At 43.3% G+C, this 13,363-nt stretch overlaps 1 protein-coding gene across 4 annotated transcripts in view; it reads right to left on the reverse strand.

Annotated features, from left to right (window-relative positions):
* Positions 1-311: 311 nt before the first annotated feature.
* Positions 312-13,363, reverse strand: part of SEMA5B (semaphorin 5B) — a 281,793-nt gene continuing 268,741 nt past the window's right edge. For 3 of the 4 annotated variants that reach the window (XM_055812546.1, XM_055812543.1, XM_055812544.1), the window contains one exon: positions 312-6,640. In XM_055812546.1, the coding sequence (XP_055668521.1) occupies positions 6,485-6,640 (156 nt within the window). In that variant the 3' untranslated portion in view covers positions 312-6,484. Of the gene's footprint in view, positions 6,641-7,108; positions 7,179-13,363 lie in introns of all 4 variants that reach the window. The other variant, XM_055812547.1, reaches the window with a different exon arrangement.

Below are 13,363 nucleotides of genomic sequence, written 5' to 3' on the forward strand. Positions count from 1 at the left end.
GGAGGTAAACTGCAGTGACAGACTTTGGTGTTATATGCAGTAACACAATTTTGTAACCACAGAGTCTACAACTCATGGCAGATATACTCGAAATGTGGGCCTCAGGATGCAGCTGGAGTGCAGATGGGGAGGAAGGATGCATGCTGCAATTCCCCATCCCTACACAAGCAGCTGAGCGAATTTTGCATTGCCTTGACCACCAGTGTTGGAAGGAAGCTCCTTTGTGGTCCCTCTTGACCTGTCCTGCCAGTGCTGCTCAGGAGCCCTGGCCCCACCACGGATCAGCCACGGAGGGGAAATAACACAGAGGCTTGCCAGGTTGGTCTGTTTTATTTCTGAATTATTCTTTACATTGTACAATATATAAAAATACAGAGTACCCAAAAAAAATTCACAGTGTCTAAAGGCAGTGATTACAGTCTAGGTCACCTTTATACTAAAGTACCATCAAGTTCAATTGCATAGGAAGGGTGATGTGCCTTCACAACAGAGTCCAATAATATTCTCCAGGTTTTGCTGTTTTGGGGCAAGCATTCTGCATTCGTATAATTATTTCCCATGTATCCAAGATCCGGTATTGCATCTGTCACTCTCCCACCTCAATTACAAGATAATCCTATCATTTCCATCTCACATACCATTCATCCTCCCTAAAGCTTCCTCTGTGGGAATGTTCCTAATTAACTGCATAACTTTTAAGTATGAGCAGGTTTGGTCGTCATCTAAGGAGGGGTGTGTGGATGGAAACCACACTGTCGTGCAGCTGGCTGGCTTTTACGTTGTTTGACATTTTGGTACTAAAACCATTTTTGCTTCAGTTATTAATGGCCCATCCACCCTGACCTCTGCTTGACTCCACCGCATGCGAATTAACAGTGCGCCGCTCACGGAGGTTTCAGAACTAGAGTGCAGTGTTAATACTTTTCATGATCAGATTTGTTTAAAAGCAAATCGTGGCTGGGACTTGCAGAAAGCCAAGTGCACTGAACCCTCTCAAATAGCAGGGGTGAATTTGCAGCTGAGGCTGAAGGCAGAATGGAAAAAAACCCTCAAGACCCAAACGAGTGCTGAGTGTGACTGAGCACTTGTATTTGTGGCTAAATAGTGGGTTGCTGGTTTTGCTCCTCCAGCCAGGACTAATGCAGACACTAATTTCCAGGCAGAACAGCTGAGGCTTGGGTGAGTCCCACAAGGACCCAGCTCCAGAGGGGTTTCTCTACGGTTTTGAAGGCTCTGGCAATCGGGCAGCATCAAAACTTGTGGATTTGTTCACTTACCCCAAATCTGCTCTTGAAGCTGCCTGAACTTTCCTCCTAACAAGCCTAAGGGGGAGATTCACCTGTTCAGGTCTGGGCCTTGGTCATGAGGGCATTAAAGTGATCTGTGGGAAAAAAATTAATCCTTCAAACCCAATTTACTGGGTGTGTCTGGTTGTTACGGCAGACAGCTCCAAGGGGTGCTGTGCCCTGCCATGCGTGTGGGCTGGTTCGTGGGAGGATTAGATGTAGTACCTTGGCCACTGATGCTGGAAGCTCCAGAGACACCCAGGGCACCAGGTGCCTGGTGGCTTTTTTGGACTCCTCTGAAAACCAAAAGCCATGGGTTTGGCAGGGCTTCTCTTCCCTAAATATTGTAACGAAGCCCCCTAGTGTGACTATGAGGCAGGGCTTACAGGGCCAATCGATAACTCAGAAGGCAGTTGCTAGCTTCTTTAGCATGGAAGATGGCATTTTCCCTGTCCTGATAGATGATGTCTTCTGCTCTAATGGTACAATATTTGTTACTCCTACTTGCTATTTTCATTTTTTTTGCAGAATTACTCCCTACTTATAATTACAAAAACAATAGTGTGATACACATGAGAGATTTGGGAGGCTTATTCAGAAAATATAAGCAGTAACAAGACTCTTTTTCTTAATCATTCTTAACCAGAATGATTTAGGGGAGAATCAGCATTTCTAACTAGAAAAATCAATTTTCTTTTCAATTAAAAAATTATATTTATTATTTCATTTACCTCAAAAACATTTTTTTTAAAAACTAATGGAAAGGATACTATTTTTTTACATTTTTTTTTTTTCACTTTGTCCCTGTAGAATTTGAATACCAGCACTGCCTTTCTTATTCTAAGTTTCCCCTGCAGGCATTTTGCTAAATATATATATTGTGTGTGTATATATTATAAATATATACTGTTATCTATCCACTGATAGATGTATACACTATTACAAAAAAGAGCAAGTTGTTACACAAACTTTACATTTACATTTTTTATATATATATGTATTTATATATATATAACTCTCCCCCACTACATTTGGTACAAAGAATAAATCAATCTCAGTGGACAGCAATTTTCTCTCTAGGTGGGCTTAACATCAGATCAACACTGGAGGCGTCGAATTGTCTGCATCAGACATGGACTCTGTTCCTACTCTGTTGATTTCAAACCAACCATTTCATTTTCTGAACATAAGGCATTAGGAACATTGGTGTTAAGACAATACATATTCTTCTCCATCTGTATTGTTCATATCTTTAAGAGCAGCCCTGGCTCATATGCTGAACATTCAAGTGCACCTTTAGAGCGACAGCACCTCTTATGCTGTGGTTTGATCGTCAGGTGATTTGTCTATTAGTGAGCTGTACAAGTTATTTCTGGTGGGTGATAGCTGATTGAGTAAAGCCTGACAGCAACAGCACAATACAGTTTAGATAACACTGTAATGCACACCCCTTCCTGAGGGAGAAAGGCAGCCACATCCATGGAAAAAGGAAGAATAGCCTGATTAAAGACGTTTCCGCTACATACTTAGCTGTAAGATTTCCATCATATTTTACATACTGTCTACCTGAACCCTATCTAAAGAGTTTGCAGAGAACCAGTGTCTCTAGACCAACACAGGAACTGCCCAGGCTTCCCCTTCTCTGTCTTAGAAGTGAAAGAAAAGAATAATATATACAGCAAGATGAGGCTTTTGGAAAGCAGTTCTCCCAAACTGAATGCATTTCCAGTGTACTTTAAGATGGCCTTAGGAATAGGAAATTTTAGCAAGCTTAACATCCAGCTGCAGGAGCATTTCAAGGTGTTACAGATATTACAGACCTGATGATCAAGCTGCTGAATTACCTGGATTGCAAGAATATCACTGTACATGGTGTCATTAACCTGCCACGCATTAGAGAGCTCCTAAAAAATGCAACCCTCACACCGCATCAACATCATCCTTAAAGAACTGCACTATCATGCAAACATTAATTGAGCAATAAGTGTTCTGATTTCTTTTCTTTGCTCTCTTCTCCTCTCTCCTGGATTCTACTTCCTGCTCGAATGGAGTCTACAGACCCTTGCTGTGATTGCCAGTTACATGAAAAAGGGCTGAATCCATTTGGATGCCTGGTAAGAAGGAATGCCTTGATGAAACTATAGCCACATGCACCATCCTCAAAGCATCTGCTCTCCAACAGCCTACAAAATACCCACCTCCTAAGCCCAATGGCAGTAATGACCTATCCTGGTGAGCTGAACATTTAAATAATTTCAGCTGCTATGTTGCACTTTGGGAAAAAAGAAAAAAACCAAACAAACCCAACAGTTTACATCATGCTGTTCTGTGACGCTAAAAATGGAAAAATGTTTAAGGAGGGGGGGAAAAAAGAAAGGAAAAACATAAAATTGAAATAACTGCCAAGTTTAACTTGCTCGCATCCCCCCAAACTCCAGCTGCAATCCTGCCACATGCAGGGTAATTGCAGAATATATCGATACAGGGAACCTTCTGAAGGGGAAGCTTGGAGATGGCTTTGATTTTACAATGGCTAGAGTATTCTTGGGAGCCAATGTTTCCTTCTGAATCACATAAATCAAAGCTGGAAAAATCCCATCCTGATAGTCTAATGTAATAATTTTCAACCCCTAGGCTACTTACTTGTTACAACTACTTTAATTCAGGATTTTCAGTGTTGCTGAGGGGCGACATGGAAATCCATTGAGACAGGGCACGAGGCACAGAGGCATTCCTCCTCAAACAAGATTTAGGGACCTGTGAAGAGCCTCCCTGCAGGTGCTGGTACCTGCTACCAGTGCTCTCCTGCTTCCCTGGAGATCCTGATTCACTCCTGCCACTCTCACCATGGCCACGCTGCCAGGCGGTTCGGGGCGGCTGAGCCACTGTGCCTACTAGGAAGGTTGCAGCAAAGAGCTTCAAGGTCTTCATCAGCTCCTGACCCCCACTGCTTCAAATGCAAATACATCCATTTAACAGCACGAATCACCACCACCACCCTTTGCCTTCCTCTGTTCCCTCTATTTCACCTGATGAGACTAGAGCAGAAGCAGAATGAGCTGCTGAATCAGAAAAACAACTGCTGAAAATGACGGGCACCTCTGAGCTTAAGGTGTTCTCGTGGCAGTTCTAACGAGCCCATTTTATTACAAATATCCCTACAGCCTTCAATCACTGCAAACTGAAGTCGCACAAAGTAATTTGAAAATGGGAGCCTACTTTATTCTTGCCTTCTGGTCAAACCACCGTAGCACAGGCTTACAGAGCCATGTTGGCTTTTCCTCACAGGAAAAGCAATACACTTGTCATGAGCAACACAGCCTCTCTTCATTTCCTACCAGCTGCCTACATGAAAGAGCTGAGTACACAGCCCAAGCTGGGCTTCCAAACAAGCAAATGCAAAGGAATAGCACTAAGGAACGATCGATGTAGGCTTACAGCAAAATCTGAAATAAGGCAAAGACAAACGGGACTGCTGGGAAGTCAGTGGCCAAGCATGGGCATGGCAATTGCTCGAGAAAGATGCAGACAACAAAGCCAAGCTCGGGACCACATGGAGCTCATGCGCGTTTCAGGGTGTATTTTTATCTCATGCTCAGTATTGCAACATTCTAAAATCCTTAGCATCAGGAGTTCATTATAAATATTTAGAAACACTGAATGATAACAGTGGTGAACTTGTTCACGTTGCTAACACACTGGATGTAATTGTACATTAAGCACCAGCAATAAGTTTCCTTTTTGCCAAACAATTATGTCAGACAAACATCTGGTTGTAGACAACATGGCTTCTGCATCAAACTAATACAGTTCTTATAGACACAGTCACACACATACACAAAATTACATTTCAAGGCTGGATATACTGTTTAATAATGCTGCCACCCCAATTTACTTCAATAGCTGCAGCAGCATTTGTTTGTTGGGTTGTTTTTGTTCAGAAAAATAAAAGAAATATTGGCAAACAACGCACATTACTCAGCTGTGTTACTATTTCGTAAAGTACTGACTGGAAGACACTATAAGAATGTGCAGCAGACTTTCTGGGTCATGTCAAACTATGGAAACATTCCTTGCAAAAATACCCTCCCTCCCCTTGCAAAGTCAGAATTATTCACTCTTTGAATGCAAATGAACTAAAACCCAACAATAAAACAAAAGGAAAAAATAGCCCAAAGCATGGTGATATCCTACAAGAAGAGCATGGCCTCTAAAGTTGGCTCTCCTGGCAGACGCAATCAGGATCAAAGCTAGAACAAAAAGAGTTAACGCTGTCTCAGAAAAAAAGAAAAAGGAAGAAAGCAAAAAAAGCCCATGGCTCTTGTGCGGCAATCATCACATCTTTTTTTCCAGTGATATAAACATCTTTGTTTGTTAGGCACTCCAAGTTCATGTCTCCGATGTTATTCCAACATTTACTTTTCTCAGTGTCTCACTGCCTGTATAATTTTATTTTAATTAAGACTGGAAACATTCTGGAAAGCTTCTTTGGGTAATGCACTTTGTTTGTGTGGTTTTTTTCTCATCAGCTGAACTGCAATATTACCAAAGAAGGCTGCAAAGAGTAATTCCTGTAATACGAAAAGATTCTGTTGAAGATACAGGGAACACTGCCCTAGAAAGTTACTACTTTTTTTTTTTTTTTTTTTGCATAAACATAAAAAAACAAAAATAAAAAAGGAAAATAAAAAAGAAAATATTCTTCAAGTTCTTGGCACGATGGAGTCCTGCTCAGCCTGTCTCATGAGCTGTGTGTCATCCACTGCACCATTGCTATCCTGTCTTGGGAAGGATGCTCTTCACCAGACACCCCTGCCCCAGGAGGTCACCTCTTGCCTTGCTTAGAGTGCACCCACGTGTTGTCTGTTGCTGCGTGGTGGCCACTGAACCCAGCACACAGCTACCTCCTTGATGTCGGCCTTGGACAGCAATGCTGATCTTCCAGCCATAAGCAATTGCAGTAGTAAGAGCCATCTCCAGCCAAATATCCACAAAAGCACTGCAGAATGGTCCGTATGCATTTTTGTCCTTGTAAGGAGATGTGCTGTTTACGAGAAATACAATTAACCAAAGGAAAAAAAAAAAGACCCTACTGTACAATATTTACATCTAGAGGCTGGGCCAGTATTTTGTCCATAAAATCAATTAAAAAAAAATTCATATAGGAAGTGATCCAGTCCTGTAGGATCTGTCCATCATCAGCTGTTGGTAAAGGTCCTTCCAGGGGAGGCCTCGGGCCTGTAGTCATATTTGTTCAGTGTACTGGGATAATAGGTTGTCGTGTACACGTTGGTTTGCTGCAACGGGTAGAAGTTGGTCCTGTCATCTGGTATCAAATTGTTCTTGTTAAGTGTCTGTAAAAGAGAAGAGGAGATGACAGGCATGGCAATGGTGCCACATAATTACTCTTTTCTACCTGCAGACACCTCCCTCTCACCTGCCTTCTCCGTCAAGGTCTCTGTTGCAGCCACCACCACCTTCCCTCCGGCTGGGAGAGTAAGAGGTACATCGTACTCGCTATGGGGCTAGTCTTGCGGGGGACCACAGCTCCTGCCAGGTCTCCTTTGGTGGACCTGCACTCAGCTACTGCTAGGGCCAGAACCCAGAGCCTTCTCCAGAGACCTGGAGTCTCCTGGTAGATGGCATGTTGTCTGAACATCATTGTCACACAAAACCATGCTGGGCCTACACAAAAGTTGGTGATTAATGGCAGCACTCAATCTAATCTCTTCAAAAATGTTTGTGTTATAGCCTGCAGCTCCCTCTCAAACCAGTTGCCAAACAGCAGCTTTTTCTCTTTGGAAGAGCAGGTGTGCATTTACCTGATCTCCATCTCCATTGGTAGATATCCAGGTTTGGACCCCCCGATATTAAGTGTGTCACTTCTGTAAGCTACAGTATAAGTAACAAATCATGGTCACTTTTGGAAAAAACTAAAATGACTTAAAAAATTTAACAACCACGTAACAATTGTTGGCAACAATAACATCAAAAATGAGAACCACAAATGCCCCTTTTACCATAAAAATAAATGTTTTTTTCTCCCCCCTCCACCCCCCGCTTCCCCCCTTCTCTGCTTTTTCCAAGAATTACTATTACTTTTCCCACCAGCAAGCAGATGTCCCCCTCTCCCCAGATTAAAGCCCATTGCTATGCCAGCCATTACCTATATGCACAAGGATGAAATCCCATTTGGGAGGGGGAATGCAATAATTTTATAAACTTTCTCCTGCATCTTTATAGTCATCTGATTTCTGTGAATTTGGCTGAGGAACTTTTACAACAGTTTGTTCAACTAACCCCTGGCTTAAATTTCTTATACATGTCTCTGGCCTGTGCCATTCCTAATGCACCTTTAATGGTTGTCATGCAGGGAACTCACTCCTTTGACCTGGGAGTCAACACTAGGTGTGTTTGCTACAGCATCCTCATGATCGGGGCACAGTACATTTTAAAAGGGTATGAGTGTCTCTCCTGTCTGCAGCAGAGATGGAGACAACTAAGGAGGCATCTAGTCCTGGGACCTAATGGTTGTTCTGCTGCAACCCGATGCTCCTGGGAGAACCGCTTTACCTCAGCTCCCCCATGAGACAAACACTTCATACCTAACCCAGCTCAGGGCAAGATGAATATTAATTAATGCTCAAGTCCATGAGATACCCAACTCCATTAGCTTTACTCGACCCATCTAACTTCAGCCACCTAAACTTCAGGCATTGTGGCTCCATCACCAAGGCGAGGAGAAATCTCCTTTCCTGTGTGAAGGCAGGTGCAGATGAAAATTGCCTTCTGGGGAAGCCCCTGACCCCCCCAGTCCCGGAAGCAGTGGGGCAACCTGCCGGCAGCAGGTGCCCAACTTTTAGGAGGCTGCAGTTTGTAAGCAGGGTCTCACCCTGAGCACATGGCCACTGCGGTCAGGGCTGAGCCGCACCCCAGCTGCGACTGCTGAAATGCTCAGAGCTACCCCTAGGCTCAAAGAGAAGACCACAGGCGGTACATTTATCTCCCAATTTCTTTGTAATCAAATTATTTTGCTGCATGGGGAGGGGGAGAGGAGGAGGAAGAAAAGAAAATGCTTTCTTCTAACCCGACAACAGACTGACAGCTACAGCAGCCCTGGAGGCTGTGACTCCCAGTTTCATACAAGACATTAGGAAGAAAGGCAAAAGTATGGCAAAAGTACCATGGCAAAGAAATTTCTCAATTGCTGAACCACTGAAAAAACTTTTTTGGAAATAGGCACTACCTGAAACATCTCATACATGAAAACCGGGGGACACCCAGCCTCCTCGTGGTCTGACTGAGGTCTCTCCTTGCCTGGAGTCTCTAAAATGAGCTCACAGCACATCACTTCCAGGAACCAAGAGAGAATTTGTATAGGTATGCTCAAAGTGACAGATATTTCCAAGGAATGAGAATTTGTGCCCTTCAATATGAAAAGAAGGAAAGAAATGTCATGCTTCGCTCCCAGTAACCCAAAGAAATACTGAAATAGTGTGGGCAACAGTCTGCTGCTTTGTGCTGGAAGATGGGAAACAAGGAAGCCAGGCTCAGTCCTCTGCTGGTTGCTATGCTTCCTTTGGAAATCCAGTTAAGTGCTCTGTGCTTCAGCGTCTTCTGACCCAACTTGATAAAAACATATGAGATCCCCTACAAAAATGCACTCTGCTAAGTACTACCACCGAGTATCTGGGGGACTTGCTCTCTGGTGAGCACCACAGGTGTTCACACTGGCTGTGCACGGTGACTGCTGTTTCCTACCGGCGTCTCTAGCCCAGGGTACCCACTGCAGGCGGTGTAACCCCGTGGCCACAGGCCATCCCAGCAGGATGAAGAAGCTGATTCCCACTGCTACACTCCACTGCAGCACCCAGGCCTCATCTGGGTCATTTTTTAGGATGGTTAAGATTCATGACATGCCAGGATTACCACCTCTGAAATTTGGTAACATCAAAATCCTGACCTGGCATGGCTCAGGACCATCTTGATCAGAGGACAAAGATCTCAAGACTCTACTTTTTTGGCTTTCAGTTTAAAAATCTCTATGAGTTTCAGTATGTCCCATGGTGTTTAAAACTAGCCTCTTACAGCAGACTTAGCATTTAATTAACACAATTTGCATTTTTTCCTCGCTCTTTTGTCTTACTTTCATATAGCATTTAACTAGGAAAAAACCCCACAACTGCTTCTTTGCTCTTTTTGGTTTTATTGTTGATGGAGAGCTTATATCTTAGGGAAATACCTTATGAAAATGGTTTAGTGGAATTTATAATGCAATTAGTTGCAAAGATTTTGTCTCTGGAAATGCTGTGATGGCAGTACTGTCCTAAATCAGCATGATCAATGTGCACTGCCTTAACATTTCCCTACACAAACTTACTGTCTGTCTCATTGTAATAAATAGATTATTAGGTTCCTTGGCACTAGAAATTGGTTGATATTTTGAAGAAGGGAAAATAGGCAGCAGTGAATTTTAAAGTTGTACACACACACATGCACACACTCATGCATGCGCTGCAGGAGAAGAGGCGTGCAGTTAAATCTCTCTGGGTGGGCTCCCTGTGCTTTCTGCTCAGAGCTTTAACCCTTGCCATTGTCTTGCCGTTCTTCGCTGTGACAGTACAGAGATGGCCAATGACTTTCTCCTTGGCAGACGTTCCCCCACTGCCGTATGGGTTATGCTGTCAAGGTCAGAGTCTCCTGACAACTTGAACTCACTGGAGTTATTGTGGGAATGCAAAGAGCCTCCCGCGCCCATAGGTGTTCCCACCAAAATTTGTAAGTCCCAACGGGAAAGTCATTGCCACCACACAACTACAGTCAATCACAGAAAACAACACAGACCAGACCCTTGCTCACAGCCCAGCTCCTATGAGTGCCTCTTCACCCTAGCTACCTCTGAGCAGAGTCCCCAGTATCACAGTGGCCAAGAAGTGGCAGCTGATGACAATGCCCAATAAATCCTCTTAAAGAGACAATCCTTGGTGCTTTTGCAGGGACTTAGCTGCAGTAGCTAAGCTGACTAAAGCAGCGCAGTGAGCACTAGAGCTCAGGCTATCCTCACTAGAGGTTTCAGAGAAGGAAGAAAAACTTGCCTTTGCTGCCTGAGCCCTTCTGTGCTACCATCCTGCACTGTGCAGGGAGATGTGTCAGTCATCCAAGCACCCACCAGACCTTACTGATGACACTTTTCCTGACACTCAACCTGTATTTTCCCCTTCTCGCTGTCTGCTCCCTCCCGTATCAAACACTAATGCCTCCCCTTGCCAGCAGCTACAGCCTCTTAGGAGTGGTTGCTCGGTAAGCAGGATCAGAAAGAACCAAAAGCCTGATCAATGCTTATTGCTGAAACACCACTTGCAAAATCTCTGTCACACACATGATGCATTTTAAACATTGAGGGAAACATATTTCAGGCCCTCATTTTGGTCCTATCCTGCCTCGAGAAGAAAGAAGCTTCTGGTAGTTGGGCAAGCATAATATTCCCCATCAAAAGTGAGCCCAGACTCTGAGCTAATATGAAAACCTGTGGGGCGTGCTTAGGAAAAGCGCTCCATTCAACTAATAACTAGAAATTCAATATGCATCAATAGAATACTTTTACCTGCTTCCTCCCTCACAGTACGAGCCATGCTATACTTGATAAAATTTGTTTCTTCTGGTCTGTTCACCACCAACCTCAATTCAAGAACCTGTTAGCAGAAGGTAAGCCACCAGCATGCACTAACCCAACCAAGTGGATCACTCGAAAGCAGACACAACTTCAACTGCTTTCTTCAAAAGACCCTTCATTATGTTGTGTTGGCATATGACTAACATATAAAAAAATTTCTCTCACTCAGGAACTCTTGTCAAGCAGGGATGTTTTCAGATGGACTAAGGTGGATGTGGTTTTAAGAGAAGGTAGAACAGCAGCAGCTTTCTCCGTTATATGTGATCTGTCAACTAATCAAAAGGTCCAGTCTTGTTGCTGGTGGATTGCATGTCTACGCCAAGAACAACAGAATCCTCAGTATTTCAATATTTACAGAAAGACATAAACTAGGTTTAGAGATGTCCCCTTGTGTGCTGCTTTGCCCCTGGTATTCACAGCAGAGGCAAAACACTTAAAACGCACTCACAGGCTGTTTCTCCCAAGGTGAAGCCAAGTGTTGGATGTGTTAAAAAGGACTGTATTGTGCCATATGCATACATATATAATTTTGTTCAGCTTTTTGCACTGTTGTTTTTAGCCTAAGTCATCATTCAGGTTTTCCATTTGTTACTTTTTTCTCCAGCAATGCCTTACCACTACTCCCCCAAATTCTGCCTCTGCTCCAGATCATTAAGTCACAATCCACTGACTTACTTGCTTACATTCTCCCAACGTATCAAAATATCTTCATGCATAACAGTATGGGACTTCCAGTACTACTCCCATCCTACAGCTCATGTGTAAGCTGTATAAACACTTCTTACAAACATAAACAAATCAATTGTTTCAATTTTTCAATAAATAGTTCACAAAGATTTCAAAACTTGATTTAAAAAGATGAACGTCTCCCCACCCACAACTAAAAGGAATTCCATATAGTTTTTCAGAAGCTATAGTGAAAAGAATGCTTCTAAAAGCACCTGATACACATACAGCTGATACTAAAATAAGGCACACAAAGTAGTTCCCGCAGGGTGACATGCAATGGCAAGATTTCCTTAATCTTCTCAGGCAGAAAGCACTCAGCTTTCTGGAGCTCAGCATTCTCTTTGAGGTCCAGATCTTATTTTCTATTTTGGGGCTGGTGTGTGGGAAGAGTCAGCAAGTTTCCCAAGAGTTTTGTAGGGTAATCTTCACCAGCTACACAGCACCACAGTCCCCGTGAAGTCAGTGAGCAAGCACAGTTTCCACCAACCTCACAGCTTCTCCACTATTTCTCTGTCAACAGGTATAATTGCAGTTCTTTCACCTCCCACCACTTTCCACTTTAAAAAGGTAGAAAGGAGAAAGAAAAATTTGGGTGACCTTCCTGGGCAGCCTCAAACCACTGTCTAGCATTTATGGTTAAGCTATCACCACTCGAACCTCTGAGTAAGTGCAGCGTGCACCTTTCCAAGGGGCATGACTCATCAGAGACGTGTCGCCTGTGCCAGGACTGCATAGTTGAGTTTCTGACTTGCAAGTTTGTTTGTAAAGTTAAATGTCCCAGTCTACTACAAAGAAAAACTTCCTCTTTCCTTCATCACAAAGTGGTCACAGGCACTAAGGAACCAAAGGTAACAACTCCAACCACTGCTAACCCTGATCATCCACTGTGGACACAGGAAAAGGTCAAAAATCAGGGTCTAGGTAGCAGACGGCAACTTTGTAGTCAACCCATTCGTCTTAGCAATACCCAAATGATGCCCATGTGCATCCTGCACCCTGCCTCTGCAGAAATCAAGGACAACATTCCCACTGAGTTCAGCCACACAATTAGCCCTACAAGAACTGAGGTAGCCTTTCCAATTTTCCTTGGGATGGCATCCAACAGACTTCCTCTATCAACAGTGGGATAGCCATTACTTCCCCTCATTCCCCAGGAAAACGGAGGGATAAGGGAATTGTGCAATGATGTAATGAAGCCAAGATCCAACATTTAAGTTCTTTTGTGCTCCTCTTAAGTCGTTTGTGTCTTGCAGTGAAATCAAATTGAGAAAAATGTTTTTTTTGATGCAGAGCAGCTCTTTTATGGAGCTAGCCATGCCTTCTTGTTAAATGACTTAGGGTTGTGGAAATATATGAATGCTACGAAACATTTCCCACAGCTTGTACATCTCTGGAAGTACCAAGGCAAAGATCTTAGTATTATAATTAACCAGTAAATTTGGAAATAATTAGCATAATAATTACATCTAAAAAACCCCAACATACAACTAAAATAACCTCTTTTGGCAATAATTGACACCAAGAAAATAAATGACGTCTGGCCCACCCACATGCTCCCTTTCTTCTGATCAACTGGATGCCACGACACTGCAGTGCCTTTCAAGCTATACGTTAGAAATGACCCTGGCAAGACAAAAAGTTGCCAGAAAGACCTTATGAGACCTATGTATTTACT

This window comes from Falco peregrinus, chromosome 8, assembly GCF_023634155.1.
Source record: "Falco peregrinus isolate bFalPer1 chromosome 8, bFalPer1.pri, whole genome shotgun sequence".
Lineage (NCBI taxonomy): Eukaryota > Metazoa > Chordata > Aves > Falconiformes > Falconidae > Falco > Falco peregrinus.